We start from the raw sequence: 20,005 nt of genomic DNA, 5'->3' as shown, positions 1-20,005 counted from the left end.
TACAGAAAATGTAATCTATATGCTTATAGTCTTCACACCAACCCTTTTAAACAAGAATATGTTGTAGACAGTTTATTTTAGTTTTTTTACTTTTGGTCAATTTGCCTTGGACTTCATATAGCTTAGAGGTTACATCCCAAAAGAACCTTGCCAAAAGAACATAACCTGTGTACCGTTTCTATAAATCTCATCTCGTAGCTGCTTTTTCAGCCTCAGTATACCTGAACACCCCCATGGAAATTTCATTTTTTGTTTTCCAGGGCTGAATCTCATCTAATCTCCAACCATTGAGAATTGTTTCTGTGAACTTGAGCAACTGGAAGGCAGAACGTGCAAAGTAACCACAGAACCTGACTGCAATCGGTGTTCTGCTGATACATCAACGTTATCACTGATAACAAACAAGGTTACGGCCGCTCAGATCTAGTTTTCTAAACTAGGCAAACTTTTACCTTCAATAAGTGCTGATATGCCAGGTCGGAAATTAATAAACTAAAACCACGTCCAAAAAAGTGAACTAACACCATCCCATTTTTCAAGTGGGTCAGATGTCAAATCCCAAGTTGCCTCACACGTTCACATCCGCTTCAGTGGAAAGGACAAATGTCGGGTTTCAAACGTCTTTTTATATTTCAGTAAAATCTACTTTAATACACTTTTAAACAAGAGTACAACAAAATAGAATATACTTCAAATGTTGAATATACAAACAGTTCAGTCTGAACACAAACATCTTTCCATCGTTCCCCCTTTTCAGATTAAAAATAAAAATAATGATAATGAAATGTTGGGCCAAAATGGCACAGACTCTTGTTCAAGAAAACTGTTTTACAGGTAAAATAAAGTGATCTGGGATCCACAGTGGTTTCGTATTTTACAAAGACATTTTGCATAAACTTGTGATTTTCCGCGCCTCTTTTTGACTGCTCAATTGCATTTGCGATCTGAGTTTACATACATTGATATGTCATTTTGGTTTAATTTATTTTCTGCGACATGGCAGCGTGCGCTGCCTCCGAGTCACATTCTTTTCATTTCCATGCAGCCAGACAAGGTGCAAAGTTGGGAAGAGGAGAGCAAACCAACAAACAAACAAAAAAATCATAGAATTGGGACATAGCCAAGATTCTTTTTGTCAAATATATGTGAAATTCAAGCCAAGAGATTTCCCTGGGCGCTGGAAGACGCACTGCAAGCGATCTGGTCACGGATCTGTTTCTAGGCGTTAAAGGCCTGATGGAGACAGGAACTGACGATTAAACAAATATTAGGTTCGCTTGTTTCAATAATACTGTGCTTGGTACAAAGTATCAAAAAAAACAAAAACTTATTTCAGGTTACTGTTTAAACAATATATAAAAGAAAATTAAAACTGAGATCTAAGGCTGTTAACTTTAGCTCCTCAAACTGTATAGTAGAGATATATATATATGTATAAATATGTACATACACAACCATTTTCTGTCTGATATCCTTCTTTGTAAAAGCTCCTCTCTCTTTCGTTTAGCACCACCCACACCTGATCTGCACAGTGATGTAAGTTTTCATAATAAGTTGCTGGTTTTAATATCTGTGGATGCAAAAATGGAAACAAATGTATACAAAAGTTTAATTACAGCCCCCCCACACACACTTTTTTTTTCTTTGATAGTTCACATTTTTCTTGGTTATAATTATTTGCCTCGTTTAGTAGTGTTTTTTGTTTTTTTTCCTCTTTCCCCGTAACATTTCCAAGGTTTTTCCAAATTTGAGTCATGCCTTCTTCTAAACCCATTTAGAAGAAGGCATGAATTGTAGTGATCGAGGTTGGTCCCTTTACCTTTCTCAAAAACTCCCTTTGAAGTCTGTGTGTGTGTGTGTAGTCCTGTGTTGAAGGATCCAGTTTGGGCTCCAAACCCAACACTTCGACAGTATCCAGTGTGGTTGTGAAGGAGACCGGCTCGGTTCAGTTTCAGTCCTAGGCAGCAAAATGGAGGTTGTGAAGACGGGTTGAGGCCTTCGGGAGTTTTTAGAGTCTCAAAGACTGCTGCTGGTTATCACAAGAGTAAAAATGACTGCAAACATGTACAAACTAATCCTCTCTGGCAGAGGGGGAGGAGATGGGTAATGGCAAATGTGTGCACTTCACCACTCTGGCTCCTCGGTCTTTATCGTCACATCGGGGGTTTGCAGTTTGATTACCACCTCGGCATCCACGGCCTCCGACTGGATAGTTTTGGTGTTCACCTGGTTCTGTTGGACTGCCGCTGGCACCTGCACAGCCTGGAGCTGGACTCCCGCAGCCTTCAGCTTCTCCGCTGCGACTTCTTCGCACGCCGGCGCTCCTATCACCAGCTCGGAGCCATTAAAGACGCCGCTAAGGATGCGAGGCTGTGCGGTCAGTGTCTGATTGGCCGTGGATACCGTTACTGTCCCTGCCCTGCCACCGATGCCTCCTGACTGCGGCACCACCAGAGTCTGTTGCTGTGTCGGCACGGTGAGTCTCATCACTTGCGTTCCCGGTGTTACACTGACAGGAGCTAGGGCCCGAACCGTCAGGGGGCTCCCAAGGAGGCTGATGCCCATCGTGGAGGCACCGACGCCGGGCTTGTTTGTGCCAGTGGAGGTCTGGAGCTGACACTGGGCCAACTGGTGGGCTGGGATTGTGATGATCTTGGCCAGCTGGACTGTGATCTTGTCGCCATTCTCTGCTGTGGCTGGGACCATGGTGGGGATTGTCTGGATCATGACCTACACAAGAATATTTTCAAAACATTCACAAAGGTTACCACAACCAAAAAACAATGTACTGAATTGCACCAAAAGCCTGTAGTTTCTGCAGGGTTCACTAACGTAAAGACTTTTTAAGACCTTGAAAACCAGTAGGAAGTATGTATAATCTTTTTCAATATAATTACACAGCAGTATATGGTAAAATGAATACAATTAATCAAATTAATGTGACCTCAAGTAGTTTTTGATAAAACTGACATCTGCACATTACAACAGTTTACTGGTTGCTGTAACTGGAAATAGTGCAGATACTCTGCTGCAATATGCAAAAATGCAAGGGAGCAAATGCGTTTGTGCATGTGCAAACCTTTTGTTGTGAGTTGGTGTTTCCAGCAGCTGCACTGAGGGCAGAAGTGTTGGTGAGGAGGGTGGTGTGGCCCGCTGCCCCTGTGCTTCCTGCCGACTGCTGCACAGCAACTGTGGAGATCTTCTGACCCAGTGACGTTGTCATGACTAAGGGCACCTGCATAGCCACCCGCACCGTCCTGCAAACAAGAGGTGAGACAAAAGTTTGTGTTGGGGGAAAAATGTCAATATTTGCACTAGCTCTCCTGCTACTTGACCCTTTCATGAACTCTCTGCAGAGGAATCTTACCTGGGCCCGGTGGCGTTGGTGATGACCGCTGCGTGAGACTGCTGGGTCTGACTCCCATCTGGCGCTGCAGTAACCGCCACTATCCGTGGAACCCCCGTCACCATGGCAACACTGCTGCCTGCCACAGTTTTGCTCCCCGTGGTGACAGGAACTTGTACTACGTTGGCTCTGTTCCCTGCCCGCAGGATGTTGGGCTTCATGGAGGACGAAAGTTCAGCCGCCTGGAGCAGCATGTCTGACGGCGGTGGCACGCGCTCGTAGGAAGCGCCGCTGTCTGAGCCAATCAGATCATCGGGGGCGGACATGTCCGTCATTTCGTCGTCGATGATGACAATGTTTTTGGGCATCTCTTTGAACTGGTACACAAGCCGTTGGCCCTCTACTTTGGCGAGGATGCCACGCTGGTAGTAATATCTAAGGGGAAAGTGACATTAGAAGTTTTAATGTTGCTTCTCAAAAACAGAATAATGAGAAAAAAAATTGGGAAATGGGAAACCTCCGTCGGTCACACAGACTCCTCACCTGAGTGCCCGTCCCATGGTCTCATAGTTCATGTCCGGCTTATTCTTGTGTTTTCCCCACAGCTTGGACACGGCCTTTGAGTCGACCAGTTTGAAGATGCCCTTCTCCCTCTGTGTCCACTTGATGTACCTGGGACAGGTGTTCTTGTCCTGGAGGAGGTCCAGCAGGAACTCCCATAGATAGGTGGTGCTCCCTGCTGAAAATCAAAAAATATCAAGATAAATAGATTTACTTTGATCCCAAAATGGGAAATTTAATATGACTTTAGAGTGGCTAAACACCAGGAGCTGCTGCAACAGGCTGCCACTATGAGATACCTTTCCCTTCTTTGGGTTTCTTCTTGATGCCGAGGTCTGGTGAATCGTTGGAAACAGCGGAATGATGAATCTTCGGCTTCCGTCCAGCTACAAAAAGAAACATTTTGATGGGCACTTAATTGTTTTGTTTCAGTGCTGTAGACCAAAACATTTAAAGTCAACCACTAGGTGGTGCTCTTGGATTGTGTTGTTGAGAGTAATTAAAAGTGGAACTCCAGGTTTTGGTTTAGGGTCTGTGGGCTGGCTTGTGAGGAAAGCTTAATCTGCAAACTCACATTTGTTCTCCATTTAAAACTTTGTTTGAAAAGTTCAAAAGACCCCCCCCCCCCCACCCTACAGCCTTTTCCACAGCTTTGAAGTACTGGGGACTTGTGTTAGCACACAACACAAACTACAAGATGTTTTCGTCTACCTCTTCTCTTCCTGACAGGCTCAAGGTCGGGCTCCGGTTCCTCCACAAGTATCCCAATGTCCTCATCTTCCTCCTCGCAGCAGTCCTCTGTCGATATCTCCACCTCTGTGTCTGTAATCATGTCGGGACGCATGGCAGCGTGGAGGAAGTCTGGCGTTGCGACGCATGGTGGGAGAAAAGCTTCTGGGTGGATGAGGGGAAAGGGGGAGGAGGGGCTAATTTGAGTTTCGCTTTGAAGCTGCATTATAAAGTTTGGTTTCCCCATGGGAAATCAAAGGGTTGAATTCTCTGGAGCTTTAATTAATATCGGAACGGGAATACGAGACATTGATCAAACCCTGGCAAAGGTCACAGGGCAGCAGAAATCTCCTTGCACAAGCAACATTTCACTGTTTAACCGCACTCCACCATGCAAATAAATACAATTATATTGTCATATTTTTGAGGCAGCACAAGCATCAGGTTTAAGATATCTGTTCTTCAATGTGTAAATGCGATTGTTTTCCAGTTCGGGTTACCTGGACTACGGTCCCCTCTGAGGCTGGAAGGTGAATCCATGCGTAGCAGAGCCTCTGCCGCCTCAAAGGTCTGGTCGGAGCAGTGGATACTGGTGCCATGGACAGAAGCCTCCACTAAAAAAACACATGGAATGATTTATCAAATTGTTTTGACCAAAACACACCAGTTCAACTTTATCAATCCTGTATCCTTCTCTGCAGCCGAAACATGTCTAAGTCAAAAGGAAGAAATTCTGCAAATAAATGTTCATCTTATCCTATCAAAATGTTTTTGGGTTTTTTACAACAATTGTCAACTCTTCCACATTATAAACGCAATGCTGCACATGCAACAAATTCGCAGCTATATGGTGCCCCCTAGTGAAACACACAATTGCTTTGGGGATATAATTATGCACATTATGTAGCATTTTCAGTAGTCGACACATTCACACAGTATGACTTAATGTAAAGGACAACCCTCAAAGAAGTTAATGTCTTTATTTCCTTGCCTTATTTACATTTTAACTCTCTGTCTTTAGTTTTAATTTTACCCTGCACTTTTGCCTTTTGTCTGAAGCTGCGAAGACACCAGAACTGCTACAGAATGCAGAGGATTGAACGGAGGTCAAGTGAACTCAACTACACCTACAGCTACAGCTGCCCTCCAGCGTCTGCATGTATGCCGTTAACAACCCTAAAGGACCCTGGGAAGGAGCCCGGGGCACCTGCTGTTGTTGTCAATCACTGGTGTGGGAAACACGAGTCTCTCCTCCACCCCGTCCTGTCCATGTTTGGCTATCGAAACTTCAGGCGCTGCATAGGGTAGAGACACATGGCTATCTTTAGATTGTCCCACTCCCTCAGTTCCTCTCGCAAACAAACAGGACATGCTGGTGGCGATCACAGCAGAGCCCCTATAGCCTATAATGCTGAGCTACCCTTGAAAGACCGGTGCTGTACTAAGACCACCAATAGATGTGAGGTCAGAGAGCTGCAGCTTGGCTTCACCTACATGAGCACATATAGAAACTGTAGCCATTTGAAAGTCTAGGATTGTGATTTATGTTTAATTTTCAAATAAAAAAATTCGAACACCGAAAATGTTTTCAAAACTAAGCATTAATTCGTAGGAGCATTAGAATAGTTAAAATGTCGCTATAGAGTACAATGTAAAGGCGCTAAGAAGAGAAGCGAGCCCGACAAAAAGTAGTTCTGCCTCTGATAACTTCCGTGTTTACACTCATCATCCTTTCCCTCCAGTTCTCTTCTAAGAAGCTCACAAATCCCCTTGTCACTCAACAACCGCCTCGCCTCCTATTGGCTGAGTCTCAGGTTAACAGCCCGCCCCCGGGGAATCTTATCGGACTCCTTCTGGTGGTTTAAACCACCCCGCACGCCATTGGCCAAACATGCAAGTCAATCAAAGTCACGCCCCTCCCCTCATAACAATGCTTCCGCCTTCGAAACGGGACAAAATACTTTGAATATTGCAATTAAAGTAGTGGAAAATATAAACAACGTCTTTGCGTCACGTCGCTCGTCCAAAAGAAACTAGGAATACACGCGAGAAATGACACAACTTCTGTATCTGCACGTCAGTGCGGGCGAAGACTGAAGCCGCACTTGAAACAAGTAGACGGAAGAAAGCGAATGAGCCAGGCCGCCCCACGCTTCAGTCACACAGTACAACACGATGACGGAAATCATCCAACACACACCTCACAGCCGCTGACCAGGGAAATGTGCACTATGAGCTCGTCAAAGCAAAAAATCACTAAAATACCTCACTTCAGTATAATCTTATAAAACTAGTATACTGTTGGTCAGCGATACGACTATACTACAGATTATTCCAACAAACAGAACAAACTACAGCCAGATGCAGTTATATGTTTTAATCACGACGCTAACATAAGATGAAATGTGATAGTGGGCGCCAGGTACATGCTTGTAAAAATAAACCCACATGTCCTTCCGACTCAGACAGCGTGGCAAAGACGTATGAAAGACAACATCCTCACACTTCCTGGTTGTGCAGAGCCCGATCTGCGAACCGTTATTCTACATCCCCCTGCAATTGGGAAAATCTTCCATCAACGTGCAAAAAAACACTTGGTGCAGGCATATGCGTTACCGCGCAGACCGGCAAACCCTGCTAGACTTTTTCCTTTCTTTTAACCGTGTTTAATGAACCGCGTAGCAACGCCATGCAGGTTGCTACCAAGGTGATCACTTCCTGATTACCCTCCATTACTTCAGCACACTCCTCCGCGCAGCGGCCGAGGTTAAAAACACAAGCCGCGCGTTAACGCTCGCTCCCGGGCCGCGGTTTCGACCACATAAAGTTACGTTACCGGCTCTAATGAGAAGATCGAGCTGGTTTGCATGCCCCTCATGCTGCGAAGTCGCCATGTTTTCCCCTTGCTGCAGATTCACATTGACTTCTCACTGAATTGTATGCTACTAGCTCAAAATGACTCCGCCGCCAATAGGAAATCTCTTCAGTTTCCACGTGACACGTTACCGCGGCCAAAACGTATCCCTCCGCCGCCGACACAGGAAATCCTTCCTTCGCCCTCCCTCACTTGCGTAACGAGTACGTCAAATAAAGCTGTACTGTGATAACTTTTTTTAAACAAACACACTGGACGAATAAATTACAATTATTTCACAACAAAGCTGCATTTCTCACAATGAATCGACTGTTAAAATCCGTAAACGACACAATGCTTGTCTAAGCAATGAACCACACAAATGTTTTGTAACCACTGTGATCACTTATGTTAGTTGCCATCTTTCAACTATGGACCAGGATTACTGTACTTCGCAGCATTTTTGTTGTTGTTGCCTGTTGGTTTCAACATTGTATTCCATGCAAGGCAAATGCTCTCCTACAAATTAATACATTTTTCAACAACAGTAATGGTCAATAAGTCAGTAGGAACTGTGGAAAGTTTAAATGTTTATTAAAATATTATTGCCATCTGCAACTGTTTGCAGTGCATAGAATATTATTAGGGTTTATATTCAAGGTATGAGGTGACATAAGCATTTCCAAAACAGAATCAGAAATGTTATAAAACTTTGACATTCTAGATCACAACTGCACAGGATTCTTTCCTACTAATGTGCAGCACTTGTGTTGTGGATATGAGTTTAGTGCAGCATCTTAAGATATATTTTTCTGATCTCTGCACTTGTTCTTTTGTGAGATGTCCCCGTCTTTTTTGTCTTATTGGGACTAAACATACACAATGTGATGAACCATATAAATATACCTCATATATATATACATATATACACACAAACACACACACACACACACACACACACACACACAAGGCCAGATTAGCTCATACTGGACAGCTCAGCTTTATATGAAGTTGTGACTGTCCTAAAAATATCCACAAGGGGGCAGTGCATGGACACAGGTCTGTACGTAGTGATAGCCAGCTAGTGTCACTGGTGCTTGCAGCAGAATCATGGGACAAATATTTCTACCGCAATAAACAAAAGCTACACTTGCCAAAATAACAGAATGTTAACATTTTAAAAACAGGATAAAGAAAATACATTTTAAAAAGTTGGACAGTATAATACAAAGGCATTCAATATGACTTAATTTCCATGTAGTAGATTCATTACCAGGACTAGGCATGTGCCGGTATGAGATTTTGACGGTGAGATAACCTTTGGCAAAAAAAAAACAAGGTTTCACGGAATCACGCGCCTCTAAAATGTGCTATTGTAAAATCTCTGGGTAAAAAAAAAAATATTGCAAATTTTTTACCATTAGCCAAAATGTATTTTATTTCTTAATAACATATAGAACATTTGGAACATTACGCGACCTGTGGGGATTCCACTGCACTTTTTGGTTCCTTAGTGAGGAGGATATCTGTAAACACTTGTCGAGGTGAGCGTGGTTCTGGCTCTCAGCTGGAGGAGAGAGACAAGATGCGGAGCAGAGCTAGGTGCATGATTTGCACAGCTGTGGTGAGTCGGTTAGTCAAGCTCTCCGGAGCAGCTGGTGTGGGTCATCTAGGGTGTCCTTCCTATCTAATATTCCTATCTACTATTCCTTGTCCTCAGTGGCAAGTGTCATGAGGTCAAAGAAAGGTGTAAAGGACAACTCATATACTTAGGAAAAGCCGACAGCGCTGCTCAGAGAATTCGACTCGACTTTCACTTTACTATGTCATCACGCGACAGATGTTATTGACGCGCGTCTGCCGTGGTTAAACTCCAAATCTACGAAGATGGACTACTAAAAACGCAGCGGCTCCATCCAGCATGTTTTACCACCGTGTCACATCAGATGTTAATGCTTCATATGCAACGGTAACTTACATGGTGACTTGCGTCACTTCTGGGTCATATTCATACTCTCCTACTTTTTCTTCTTCCACTTCAGATTGAATTGTTTACGTTCGTGCATGGCGCTTCACGTAAAATATTGCTGCCGCAATGAATTGTGGGGCGTTTATATCTCCTTTCCTTTTGCATAGGAAGGTCCAGTGTACCCTATGCTAAAGGAGATAGGAAAGGATGCATTGAAGCTCCTTTCCTATGCATTTAGAGAATCTGAACAGCTCTTATCATGGCTGCTGATCAAATACTTCCGGGTGACTTCAAGATTTAGGAAACTTCCCTTAGCTAATTTGACAATTCGACCTCACCCCTAGACCATACTGTAGTCGGGAAGCGCCGTCTCGCTCCGATGCATCGAGACGTCTTCTTTAAACTTAAGGCACTGCGGCATTTATTAGAGTGAGACATACTGCAACCGGCACTGCACATTAGCACATTTGCTAGCCAAACTCACGGCCCACTTGCTCCCAGCTCCTCTATCTACCTCTCGCTCATACAACACCGGGCAGCGCAGCGCACAGGAATTAAAAGACAGGGAAATGTTAATGGTTTTCGGAACCGTGGCTTTTTGATGCCGTGGTTAACCTTGAAATCGGAAACCGGCCATGCCTAACCAGCACAAGATTGTCAATCTTATGGACTCTGTCGGACTCTTGCAGTGGCACCAGCTGAAAATATGTAAATATCTGTGTAAATGTGAAGTAAGTCAAGGCTCAAACCATCTGTTTGTTAGTAAAGGAAAAATTTGATTCATAAATGTATCAACAGCCCAGAACCATGTGTTCATAAATGCCAAAAGTACAACAGCAGCTAAAATGAAACCTTACTATGAAAATGGGAACTGCACATCAACAGTGGTAAGAGAATATAGAAAAGAAATTTGAGCCAAATTACTCAGCACGTCGGGTAAAAGGGTAAATCGGCTGAGTAAATAGCCAAGGTTTGCTCTGTGCATTCTTGGTAGCGGGGGTGTAAATGTAATGTCAATGTAATGAGACAGTATGACAGTGATCATAAAACAGTAAAAGGAAGATTATATCAAATTTCTGGTAAATACAGGTTTATTTATACCTCACCTGCCTCCCCTTCTGTCTCCACCTCCTGCTCCTCGGAACCTTTCTGCACACCTTGTCATCATACACAACACCTGGGCCGAGTAACCTTGCTCCTCAACCGGGCTGGCACCGGGTACCTCCTCCACAATGATTGCTGGGTAGTCCTCAACCTCCTGTCTGTCCTGTGGCTCTTCAAAGGCCTCCTCAGCTTCACACTGCCCGTCAATCTCTTCTTCAAGCTCCGGATCCACCTCGCCCTCTCCCTCCTGCAGGGGACAGTCGAAAAAACAAGAAGTTCACCTCGGAAAACAAATTAGGGCAGAAATGACAAAAGAAGGCAGTGTTGGTTCCTCTTGTTTCTATGTCCAGCCCACCTGCTGGGAGTCCCCCTCTGCAGTGACATACTCCACCATTGTCGACCAGCACCACTGAGGTCATGACTCATGCTCCTCAGGGATCACATAGCCAGTGACTCGCCACAGCTCCCCTGTGTGGTGGCCTCTACCTGTGTGGGGAATAACGGCGCCTGGAGAGACGAGAAGAGATCCTTGATGAACGAAAGTCTGTTTAACATGGCAATAATAAACACATCAGGTATGAAAATAACACATTTAGTGTTGTTTTTAACTAGTTTGAATATGAAAGACTGGCAACGTTTTCCGACTGATGTGACGTGTGGTCTGTCAGGTCTGAACAGGACCTCTGTCACAGCCATGTCAGAAGTGAGTTGCAATGAAGTCGGCCTACTTCCCTGTTCACTCTGATCGCAGATGTGTAGCTGGCTTAAATCCTCTTGTGCAGAAAATTTCCCAGTGGAGATCAGTCAAAAATAAATAAATAATAATAATCGAACCATTTGGGAAATGCGTTCATTTACAGACCTGAGAGTGCTTAAAATATCATCCAAAAGTATTTACCAGGATGTAAAACTATTGCTTTAAAGAATCATTAATAATGATGCTACAGTGTGGACATTTTCTCGACTGGCAATATACTTGTGACAACACTGGTGTTACTGACTATGCCGGACATTTTTATGAGAGTAGACGTGCACAGGTTCGATACTTAAATCTCTAACGTTAGATTTAACTGTGAGCAGCATCACTCTTCCTGCACTTGAAGGTGTGTGTGTGTAGATTAAACTGTTGCTTCCAGATTCATCAGACAGCAGATTTGCCTCAACAATGTTATCAGGTTCGCTTTTGGCATTAAATGTGAGACGCTTTTGTTTTTTCCTGTGAAACCAAATCCTCCAGCTTAATTGGGTCAACTCTCCTCTCGCCATGTGATCACACCACTATTGTGATGCACAAATCTTTACAAAATAAAAGTAATCTAAACAAAAGCAAACTACACCCTCCTCCATCTGCCCTAACTGTAATCCAGAGCCTCATTAAGGGCCGGAGATCTCTTGCATCTCTTCCCTTCTGGCCTCGTCCCACAGGAAGTGCCCGTCTGCTTTTACAGGAAGAAATGCACCGACGGGAAGCCAAGTCATTCCCTCGAAAAACATGTAGAATGTCCAGTGGAGCCATGGAAACAGTTGCTACGAACCACAGGGCATTCAGTTCCTGCTCTGTGCTGCTGTGCATGGTGACAATAGGATATAAAACAAAGGAAAGGCCGCAGCATGGATTAAACACACACACACACACACACGCACATGGATTACACATGCACGCCCGCACACACGCACACACAAACCTACTCTAACTGTGCATGGTTTTTGAAGGGCTGTCTTGGCCACTGACTTACAGAGACAGATATGACATTTTCACAGCTTTCAAAATGGTAAGAAACAAATACAACGCAACTTCAGAAGAAAGTAAACAAAGGCCCTGTTCAGACCTGTTTTTACAATCCATCCTGTGATGTCTTATCACAAGTCAACAGCTCAATGTTCACACCTGGCATTAAAATGTGTCCTGAATACGTTCACTGTGACCACTTGTGATCGGATCTCACGTCCCTGCACTATATGCAAATACACACGTGCATCATTTCTTTTCACAAAGACCAAATGGCAGTGTTTTTAGCCAGTCTGACTATGGACTGTACATACAGAGTATGGAGAGTGGTGTCTTTTTCCGGTCATCCCAAAACCAAAGACACAAAAGTGTTTTTTTTCTGCCCAAGCTTACAGCAAGTTACAAATATGAGCATTTACAGCTAACTAACCACAGCAGTAACGAGAAGCTGCTGTTGTCAACATGTAGCCTGGGACCCAGACAAATTCTGGAGCTCATTTAATTTGCTCTGCCAGACTCGGTCTGTGATTACCCACCGGCAGAACCCCTTGTCTGTCCAATCACAACTGTTTATCTGATAATGAGTAAAATAAACTGTGACTCGACTTTTGTAAGCAACCAAGGCTGCCACTGTTGAAAGAGCATTTGACTAAAAGTACCCCATATCCCCCACAAAAACAGCAACACTCGTTCCCAGTCATTGTGGAATCATCATCACAGGCATCTCCTCTCTGCTCTAGTCTAGTGACATTTTCGCGTCGCTAAACAGACGCCACATGATTCGTCTGCTTCCAGTGGTAATGCCTCTTTGAAATCGAAACTGAACCGAGAGACTAATACTTATTTGAGTATTATTCTGGCTGCGCCAGGATAGTCAATATGTATGTAAAATCATGAATTGATTACTGAGAGGTAAAATGCACTCCTTTCCATATGCTATGAAAGAATGGTAAGCTTAAAAGCAACTGTAACTAAAAGGGGCGGGGCTTTGAACACTTCAAGCTGTGATTGGTCAGGTGTGTGGAGGCACAGGGATTGAATTTCTTTATTTCTTTTTGTAATCTTCACACAGCTATACCTCAATCACTTTGAATGTGTAAAAAAGAATATGCCACCTTTACTGAGGAGAGATGGTTTGAAAGTTTGGATCTACCATTCCAGTCTCACATCTCAATGACTCTGGCTTCAAGTGTGGCCGATCACAACAGCTGTTAACACATGCGCTTGTGTAACTTAGATTAAAAGCATATTGGGCCCTTTGTTTTAAGGATAACAGCACATACATTCACCAATTCTCCATTTCAATCCGGGGGACACATCTTCCCACTTTTCACAGCCTAGGGTGCCCACACCCACCCTCTGCTTTAGGATAATCCTAAACAAAGATTCTTTAAATTCTTCTGGAGGTACAAAGACCCAGATTAGCACGGACTCTCTCTCTCTGACACTTCAATCTATCATCATACTTCAATGCAAAAGCAGCAACAGATTTCAAAATACCAGGAACACAATGTAAAATTCATGTATGATGTTTTCAACTTCACATCCGTTGTTCATCCCATTCTCACAAATGTGACATCTCATTTTGGTGGTCAAAGGTCAAGGTCATCGTGACCTCACTAAACATGTTTATAACTCAAGCATTTATATAATTATGTTACAATTAGGCCCCTCGCGATAACTACTTTATCGACTTATCGTACGATACATGAAAATGAAGTTGATCATTACTATTGACCGTGACAATCGCTGTTGTGTTTGACAGATAGTCACGCTTGCTTCAATCCTCTCACAATCTGTCAACACTTTTAGATAACATTTCTCTCAGCAACCTTGCTTTCCTCTGAGTTCATTTTGTAAAAATATTGCTACTGCTGCTTCAGAATTGTATTAAATGTCACAATTACACGACTGCACTGTAGAATCTTTGGGCGATACCCCCCTGAGGAGAGGCAGGGAGAGAGACAGTGAGGACAGAGCAGACTTAGCATGCATGCTAACGTCCGACCAACGGATTGTAGCTACAAGTCTGGTCACACTTCCACTCTGGACAAACAGCACGACAGTGATGTGGAGCAATGCACAGTGTGTGATGTCCTGTGGGAGTGTTACTGTGTCAGTCTGCTTATCAGCACAAGCACCTCAAGTAAAGATCTTTAACATGCAGTACTTTAGTTCACAATTTCCTACTTTTACTGCTTTGATCAACTGCCCCAACTGCTGAAAAAAAAGGAGGAAACTGGCAGCGACACAAATCGTGTAGAAGAGTGCAGTGATTCACACACGCAACAACCAATAGGCCTTTATTAAAAGCATACATGATTAAGTTACAAAAAATGACAATAATATTGTTTATCTCAATAATTCTGGCCTAATATATCGTCTGACAAAAAATAGTTATCATGACAGGCCTAGATACAATACACTCCATACCTTCCATTAAGTCTTCACTACATATATATTATATTAGTCTGGAAGGACATGGACGTCGTAAACTACAACTTGACCTGTTGGCAGAGGCACACAACCACAAGTCGGTAACTGTAGAGGATTTGGTACAAGCCTACTTAAGCGGCCTGTACAGTACGACGTCCTTCAACGTGGCGTGTATGAGAGCACATGCTCGGTTACGCCAACTACTGCATAATGGAGGAACCGTGCTGTGCCAGTGTTCCCTTCGCTACTGAGACCAACATGCCATCATCTCAGATGGAAAACCTCTGGTCAATTATTTAAACACATGCAGCAGACACTCAACTACAGGGTTGTAACATACCGTTCGTGGAGGGGCATCTAGATCCCAGAAAAATCAGAGAAGAACAGGTAGACACCCTGTGCTATCAAGCCTCTTTTCTGAAGGGAAATTATATAAACCAACTCTCTCTGATCTCTTTGACTTCTCATCTCCCATTCTAACGTTTATATTTTAAATTATTTCTTTTAATTTCATGCTTCACCAGCTGTTTCAATGCTTTGGCTCTCTGGCACTGAAACGTGAGAACTTGTGCCGCACAACGCACCTTTTTTTTCTGTTCAACTGACAGAAGTTATTATTTAGGTCCACGGATGAGTTGGAGATTGTGACATACTGGGTTTTTGTAATCCACACGTTGATTAGAAAGACAGACAGACAGGCTACGATTGAGTGAAAGGGAGTGTCAAAGTCCTGCATGTGCAGTAGTGCCTGTACTGTATATGTTCCCTTAGTAAACACAATAATGTGGGATTAAAATGAAAGTGTGGATTTCGCTTGGATAAGACTGGGCAAAAACTAAATTTCCACCTAGTGTCAATAGTGGGAAACCTCTGGCCATTTTATATAGCAGACAAGACAACTCTGAAATACAAAAATAAAAATAAAAATGTGATAAAAGAAAATGACAGTGGTCCCTTCTGGCTCTATGCCTGTCAGGGTGAGGGAAACACACATGGCAGTTACATGTAATCTCTGACAAGCATCATGGAAAATGCAGAATGTCGCATCATTTACACAAATGGACAAAAAAAGTTTGTTTTGTTCACAAACTTTCAAAGACAAACCATTGTGCCTAATTTGTGGGGAACGTGGTGGCATTAAAGAAAACATCAAATCTCAGTATCATTACAGCTCGAAACCACTTTCAAGTTACCTTACAACTAAACTGGATAAGCTTCAAGGACAAACGCTATTGGATTAATTGAACAGTGGTGTAGGGCTGCAACTAACGATGAGTTCTCGATTAATGCATTCGTTGTTTGGTCCATAAAATGTCATAAAATCTTGAAAAAATATCTACCATGTTTTCCAAACCCTGAGATGATGCTGTTTTTGTCCACACACCAAAGATATTGCGTTTACTGTCATAGAGGAGCAAAGACACCAGAAAAAATTTAATTAAATATCCATTTAGAAGCTGAAATCATAGAATTTTGACTTTCCCCCCCTAAAAAATACTTACAGCAAATCAATTATGAAAATAGTTGGCGATTAATTCAGTAGTCTATTAATAATCGATTAATTGATTAACTGTTGAAGCTCTACAGTGGTGTTTGGTGTCCAACAAGCAGCTTCCACAAGACGCTATTCTGACAGAGAAAATGTTACGCAGGGAGGTTTTGTGCTGAGCGGGCTAGTCATTCAGAGGGAAAATTTGTGAAGGAGCCTTGTTGTGGAGCTTCTTTAACTGGAATAAAATTGTTCCAAAGTGTCAGTTTGTCTCGAAGAACCGGTGCAGTGTGATACTGACATGGCATAAGATACTGAAAAATAACTTGCCTGTGATGAAATATACAGTAAACTAAACAAATACCGTGCAACTAGTCATTTGTGTGTATGGGATCACTGCTGAGTTTGCAAGCCATGTATGGAACTGCTGTTTGAGCAGATGTTTTGGCTGAAACCAGCGGTGTGAGAAGCAGCACCATCATCACTACCATCTGACATCAGATGGCTCGCCAAACAAAAGCAGCATGCGGCGTCACATACTAAATCTCCTGCATACAGCTGGGAGAGTTTTGAAATGCATTGATCAGCTAACAACACACTCGAGGCAAACATACACACACATACAGGATCTGTTAGGGGTTGAGTTTCTGTAGCAGCACATGCAGATTGATTCAAACAAGTATTACAGGACCTGCTGGATGACTGCAAACCCGTGGCTGTTTTGTCACTTCTCAGCTCAAAGAAAATTAAGTAAGAGCTTGAATTATAACCAGTCAAACAAACTATTTCATCTGGAAACGAGCAGCAGACGTGTGTCACGTTACAAGTAAAATAATTTATAATTTTACGGGCTATAAAACAGTCCATCAATGTGACTTTTGTAGTCCTTACAGTTAGCTGCTAGTCGGGTTGGTATTCTAGGACTGCAAGTACTCCTGCTCCAATTACAGTTCGTAGTTTTTAAGTTACAGATTTTGGCTTTTATTGTGTACAGTTCACTTTTAACTTTTAAATACCAGGTTGACAAGTAGCAGGCTGTTACTCAAGACACCACAAGATACAGCACAGTCATTCTGACAGGCCAACTTTTCCACCAGACATCCCAAAACTCAAAAAGGAAAAAAGTGCAAACCTGCCTTGGCACAGAAAGGTCGACGTGACTCATTACGCAGGCTTGCAATATCACTCGTCTGCCACTTAAAAATCCACCAAGAGACAATGGGAAGAATGGAAGAATGACTGATGCTCCCTTGCCGTGGTGGGAGACAGCAGCAGAACTGTTTCTGTATCTCTCTCCGTCTTTCCCACACATATTTTCTGTCTGACATCCATCCGCCATCCATCGGGCAAGCACGCTCGTCTCCCTGCCTGCATGTTCCCTGGGTGGAAGGAATCTCTCAGAGCGACTCAGCAGTTCTCAGACCCTGCCCTGAGCTCAGATCACATGACAGGGATGACACACACACACACACACACACACACACACACACACACACACACACACACAGTCACATGATCTTTCAACAACAGAGCTTTTGTTCCAAGTAACTGGGGCTGCTGTTAAATAAACAACGCCCTGCCTTGTGCCCTGCCCTCCACCAACACACACACACACACACGCATGCACACACGCACGCACATGTTTTATTTCAACATCCAGTGCTTTGAAGGGTTTTTTATTAAATCTAAAATGGTCTGGGGTCAAAATAAGGCTCATAATTCTGAAATGATTGTTCTACATTAAAAATTAGTGTTGTCTAGTATCACTGTAGTGACATTAAAAATGACAGGGTGAACAGGAGCAAACTGTATGGTCATGCATTGCAAACATGATTGATTATTTTTGCCTTTTGATACTTTTTACTTTTCCATCCTCCATCTTGGTGTCAAACAGCTTCATGGAAAGGTAATGGATTAGCAAGCGAATAAGTTGTTTACAATGTAAACATGAAATAAAACAACATCAAACCTAGTGGAGGTGATATGACTTTGTATAATGTGACCAATTGTTATTATTAAAATACTCTTATACCTCTTTCACACCAAAATTACCGTGTAGACCCGGGTTTTTTAAACACTCTCAATCTCAATATTAACATGACATGCCATGCATGAACTTAAATGATTAAATCCGAAATAGATGAAGAAGAAGAAAAAGAAGAGTATGAATATGACCCAGAGGGGACGCACGTCATTGTGTAAGTTACCGTTGCATATGAATAATTTACATCTGATGTCAGATGGTGGTAAAACACACAGAAAAATGCTGGACGGCCATGGTGTAGTTTCACCATGGCAGAGGCACTTCAATAACATGACTTGATGACGTTTTCCATTGAGGTCAAGGGATAGTAGATAGGAAGGACAATCCCAATCGACCCACAGACTTATCTCCTATTCTAATCCTAAATTTCTACCACATCTGTTCGTACCGTGAGTTTATACAAACAGGCCTCGTCGGATTCATCAAACGCTTCTATCTTCAGAAGTGTGTAAATTACGTGCATAAACAGGATGATTTTCACCTGTGCGTATTTGAGCGAGCGTGCCCGCGGAAAGCACATTAGCATAATCAACGCCCCAAAAATACCATCTAAGGTTTTGCTTCCTGCCTCATGTCAGGAAGAGTTCAATAATGAAAACAGCTTAAAAGAGTAATAGAAGACGTTTACGAGATCAGAGATTGCAATTCTGCTTCCACAGATCCATAAATGAAAGTCTACAGTGTATCTTAGCAGCGTTAGCAGGAGTTTGGTGACAAACTAAAGCAGATCTGTTAATACTGAGTCACCTGTGAGTCACTCTCACTGAAATAAGGAGGAAAATGCATTGATATGAAAATTGAGGTGATCGATGACTGCAGGAAGGTCTAGCTGAAATCTCCGTCACTGATGTGAATGAAAAAAAAAAGCGTGCCATAACCGGATATGATGCACATGTTTTAACTGTGCCGGATCAATACACCTTCGTTCATTGCAATATTAACCAATATTTAGCATGTTATGATTATTTTACATTTCTTCTCTGGCGTGTTAAGCAGCTCACCCTTGTGTTAAGGTTCATCACCTGCCCTCACAACACCAACTGTGCGCTTTACCAAGGCACCAGCACGAGTGCGCATATGACGCTTATGATGCTCCTGTCTCGTCTGCAGGTTGACTAGAGATGTCATGAGCTAGTTTGAATGAATTGTAGGTAGATGATGTGAAAATAGTTTGCACAGTGACAATAAACAACTGACATTGAAGACAACAACTTTGTGCGCAACATGCATGCCAACATAAATAAACATCTTTTTCACATAGATTCAGTAAAAATTGAACATTATTATAGTTATATAATCCTTGTGAAGGAGCATTTATTGCAGGCTTGTTGTGTTATGCAACATTGTCTTTATCTAATGTTCCTACTACAGTAATAGAATGGTGAGTGTACATGTTACAGCAGTGCATTTGTTTCTCTTCTCATCTGACAAAGATGGTCCATTATGATAATGAATGTCAGAAAACAGCAATTTGATGATTAGATTATTGAATACAATATTGAACTGAATTATGGAGTCAGTCAGCAAGCATGTTTTGAACAGCCACTACACAAGTCTGTTAAAATGCTCAAAAAGCTCAATGAATGATGTTTTGATTGATCAAGGCAAATTTAAAAAAAATAATTAATTAAAATGAATAGACAAAACGTCAGAATCAGAAGCCAAAAGACTTTTCCCATCACAAACACCCCTAAAACACTTAAAAGGATAGTTCAGTGATTTTTAAGTGGGTTGTATGACGTAC

The 20,005-nt window shown here is 42.6% G+C and overlaps 1 protein-coding gene across 1 annotated transcript; it reads right to left on the bottom strand.

Annotated features, from left to right (window-relative positions):
- Positions 1–606: 606 nt before the first annotated feature.
- On the bottom strand, positions 607–10,997 carry LOC118312002 (ETS-related transcription factor Elf-2-like). The gene is given in 11 exon segments (XM_035636221.2): positions 607–2,730; positions 3,080–3,257; positions 3,368–3,781; positions 3,890–4,085; positions 4,207–4,293; positions 4,619–4,801; positions 5,137–5,250; positions 10,566–10,615; positions 10,617–10,810; positions 10,919–10,949; positions 10,951–10,997. Coding segments are annotated over 11 exon segments (2,085 nt in total). The 5' UTR covers positions 10,983–10,997; the 3' UTR covers positions 607–2,124.
- Between the last annotated feature and the right edge of the window lie 9,008 nt (positions 10,998–20,005).

The sequence above is a fragment of the Scophthalmus maximus genome, chromosome 8 (assembly GCF_022379125.1).
Source record: "Scophthalmus maximus strain ysfricsl-2021 chromosome 8, ASM2237912v1, whole genome shotgun sequence".
Lineage (NCBI taxonomy): Eukaryota > Metazoa > Chordata > Actinopteri > Pleuronectiformes > Scophthalmidae > Scophthalmus > Scophthalmus maximus.
Note: the sequence above shows the minus strand (reverse complement) of the source record. Positions and strands in the feature narration are given on the sequence as shown.